The following is a 3,073-nucleotide window of genomic DNA, read 5'->3' on the forward strand; positions in this document are numbered from 1 at the left end:
TGTTTTCTTAAAGTGACGGCGTCCGCCTGTTTTCTTAAAGTGACGGCGTCCGCCTGTTTTCTTAAAGTGACGGCGTCCGCGTGTTTTCTTAAAGTCACGGCGTCCGCGTGTTTTCTTAAAGTGACAGCGTCCGCTCTGACAGCGTTTCTCTTGCTCTTGTGTGTTTTGGTTTGCATCATTCATGCGTTGCCAGCGAGTTTTTCACCGTCTGCCATGGTTATTGCTTTTTTGTCATCTAGCCTGTAATGAGATGTTTGGGCTCCTGGTTCCGGTCGGGCCAGTCGGGCTCACCGTGACGCTCCGGATCACTCCGACCTGTCCCATCAGGTCCATGAAGGAGTCTTTGACCCGGACCAGGATGTCGGTGGTCACCCAGTCGCCGCCGCCTTGCTCGATGTTGGATCCGGGAGTGTGGGGGTTGTATCCCCCAGGAGAGGGCGCTCCGGGCGTCATGGGGCTGTAGCCCACTGGGCTGGGGCTCGGGCTGGCCTGTAGGGGGCGGCAGAGAACACAGAGCGTTTATGGCTGGGTTCTGCCGGACCCGAACCCGGCTGAGAGCGCGTTCCCACCTGGTAGGCCATGGGGGAGGGGGTGGGGTGGTAGCTGGCCGGGGAGTGCGTGTTCTGGAAGCCGACAGGAGAGGGCGCCACCTGGTGGTAGCTCTGGGGACTGGGGCTGGGCTGGTAGGAGCCCTGCGGCGACGGCGCCGCGTACGGCGAGTACTGCTCCGGGTTGTACCTGAACACAACGCAGACGTTACAGGACGCCGCGGCGCCTCCTGCTGGCCGGGACGAGTACTCACATGGCCGGCGTTCCCGGGGTCTGCGGGTTGTACTGGGGGTTAACCTGAGGGGAGGGGACCTCTGGGTAGCCCGGCGTCTGGGGGTTGGGGGTCCCGCCGTAGCCCTGCGGCGACGGCGACGGCTCGTCGTCGAAGCCAAAGTCGTATTCTTCGTCGTTCCTGCAGGTGGGAGAAAAACACGGAGGGTGGATGAAGACGGAGAGGTTCTGGTTCTGGCTCTGCTGGTCCGGGTCGGGGTTACCTGGAAGGTGTGTTGGGGTTGCTGGGGTCCCAGGCGCCGCTCTGACCAGGAGTCCTGCTCCCATCATGCAGCGGGGTCTGGGAGCCGTAGTGAGGCGTCCGGCTTCCTGTAGGAAACAGAACCGGGAGACGGGTCAGAACCGGGTCAGAACCAGGCTAAACGATTCTTCTCAAATATCAAATTTAAATTCTCATCATCATTTAACACTGGAAGACATTTTAAATTATCTGCTAGCCGAGACCAGAACCGAAAACTTCGTCATCCAGTTTTTAGCAAAGAGGAAATCATGCGAATGGAAACGATTGTGACTGAATTATCGGGCCGGCCGGTTCCCCCTGCGCCGTCCTCAGCACGGACCCGTCTCATTTAGAGGGTCGGGCCGGTTCCCCTCATCAGCGCTTCCGGGTCATGAGGACGTTTCTCAGTCGCTCATTTTTTAACATGCTGGCTAAAGCAGAAACAGCTAAATGTGGGTAACCATGGCAACCGGCGACTCTCTCTCTGCAGTCTGCCGTGTTTACAATCAAATATTCCCTCTGCGACGCAGCTCCAGAACCAGAACCGGAACCAGAACTGGCGTTTCTGGGACAGCAGAATGAACTCTGACCCCAGCAGCCCCTGGGTTTCTGCCGCCGTCTCACCGTCGTGCATGGGGGTTTGCGAGCCGTAGATGGGCGTCCTGGATCCGGCGCCGTACATGGGGGTCTGGGAGCCGAACATGGGGGTGCGGCCGTGGGCCGAGGTCGACCCGGTGTGCCTCTTCGCTCCCCTGGAAGGAGGGAAGACGGAGAAATGAGCTGCAGCTGCGACACAAACACAGGAAACGGCAACAAGCTGCTCTGGACAGGAAGCACATTCCTGGGAATATCACTGTAAGAACAGCAGAAACAATCTAAGAAAATCAGCGAAAACAGGAAATAAATGAGATTTTATTAATCCCAAAAATCACAGACATTCATGCATCAAACAGATCAGAGGCTTTTTTTAAGTCTTAAAGCGCCGAGTTCAGCAAAGACTTTCTGCAAACATGGTCAACAGTTTTAACGTGATGCCAACTCCCACCTGCAGGTGGCAGTATTTCTTCATCCTACACGTTTTTAAAGAACCTAAATGAATCTCCAATCTGGCTGCTTGTTTTCATTTTATTTTTACTTCTGTATGTAGATTTTGGACGAGGTTAAAGGAGGAAGGATTATTGTGAAATTCCCTGCAAATATTTCAGAAAAAATTATAAAAATAATCATTAAATCCTGGAGGAACAGAAAATAAATAAAGGCTGAATGTCTCTGAGCTGCAGGAACTGGATCCATAATGAATATTTTACTAATAGGATAATCATGTTGGTTTGGATCAGAGCCTCACCGTTCATCCATTCAACTCAACCGAGCAGAACCAAAGTTCTACAGCTTCAGGTTCACAGATAACCAAACCCAAATTATTACAGGAGCCACGCGGGTTCAGAACCGGGTCAGAACAGGAGATAAATGACCTCCAGAGGGAAACCAGAACCAGAACAAGGAGTTCTGTTGGTGGGACCGGTTCTAAATGACTGCCAGAACTTTTCAACCCGTTTCCACTTGATTAATTTTAATATGAATCCATGAAACTGATGTAGCTTCAGAAACAGGAAACATTACATCACAGAAAACCAACACAATAAATGTTAAAGCAGAACCGAATTCACCAGTGAAACAAAACATCCCATTAAACCGAAATAACTTGTTTTTAGTGCTTTTGTGGTTTTGGGGGGTGGAGTTAGCATCTGCTACCGTCCTGCACCCAGAGCGCTACGGACACGAGCGCAGAACAACGGAGTCGCATTTCTCAGGAAATATTTAAAGAATATCCACAGCTATTAAATGTTACACTAACCCCCAAACCCTATTATCCTGCATAATATACCTGCATCTACCTGGCTAGGACCATTAGCTAGCACACATAGCTAGCTAATGGTATTAGCTAGCACCAACAGATAGCACATATAGCTACTAACAGGAATCAGCTAGCACCAACAGATAGCACATATAGCT

At 51.8% G+C, this 3,073-nt stretch overlaps 1 protein-coding gene across 4 annotated transcripts in view; it reads right to left on the bottom strand.

Annotated features, from left to right (window-relative positions):
- supt5h (SPT5 homolog, DSIF elongation factor subunit) overlaps window positions 1-3,073 on the bottom strand; it is an 18,319-nt gene that overhangs the window by 2,745 nt on the left and 12,501 nt on the right. For all 4 annotated transcript variants that reach the window (XM_008402019.1, XM_008402018.1, XM_008402020.2 and 1 more), the window contains 5 exons: window positions 1,685-1,812; window positions 1,044-1,149; window positions 803-961; window positions 570-738; window positions 292-489 (listed from right to left, as the gene is read on the bottom strand). In XM_008402019.1, the coding sequence (XP_008400241.1) occupies window positions 292-489; window positions 570-738; window positions 803-961; window positions 1,044-1,149; window positions 1,685-1,812 (760 nt within the window). The remainder of the gene's footprint in view (window positions 1-291; window positions 490-569; window positions 739-802; window positions 962-1,043; window positions 1,150-1,684; window positions 1,813-3,073) is intronic.

This window comes from Poecilia reticulata, unplaced genomic scaffold, assembly GCF_000633615.1.
Source record: "Poecilia reticulata strain Guanapo unplaced genomic scaffold, Guppy_female_1.0+MT scaffold_159, whole genome shotgun sequence".
Lineage (NCBI taxonomy): Eukaryota > Metazoa > Chordata > Actinopteri > Cyprinodontiformes > Poeciliidae > Poecilia > Poecilia reticulata.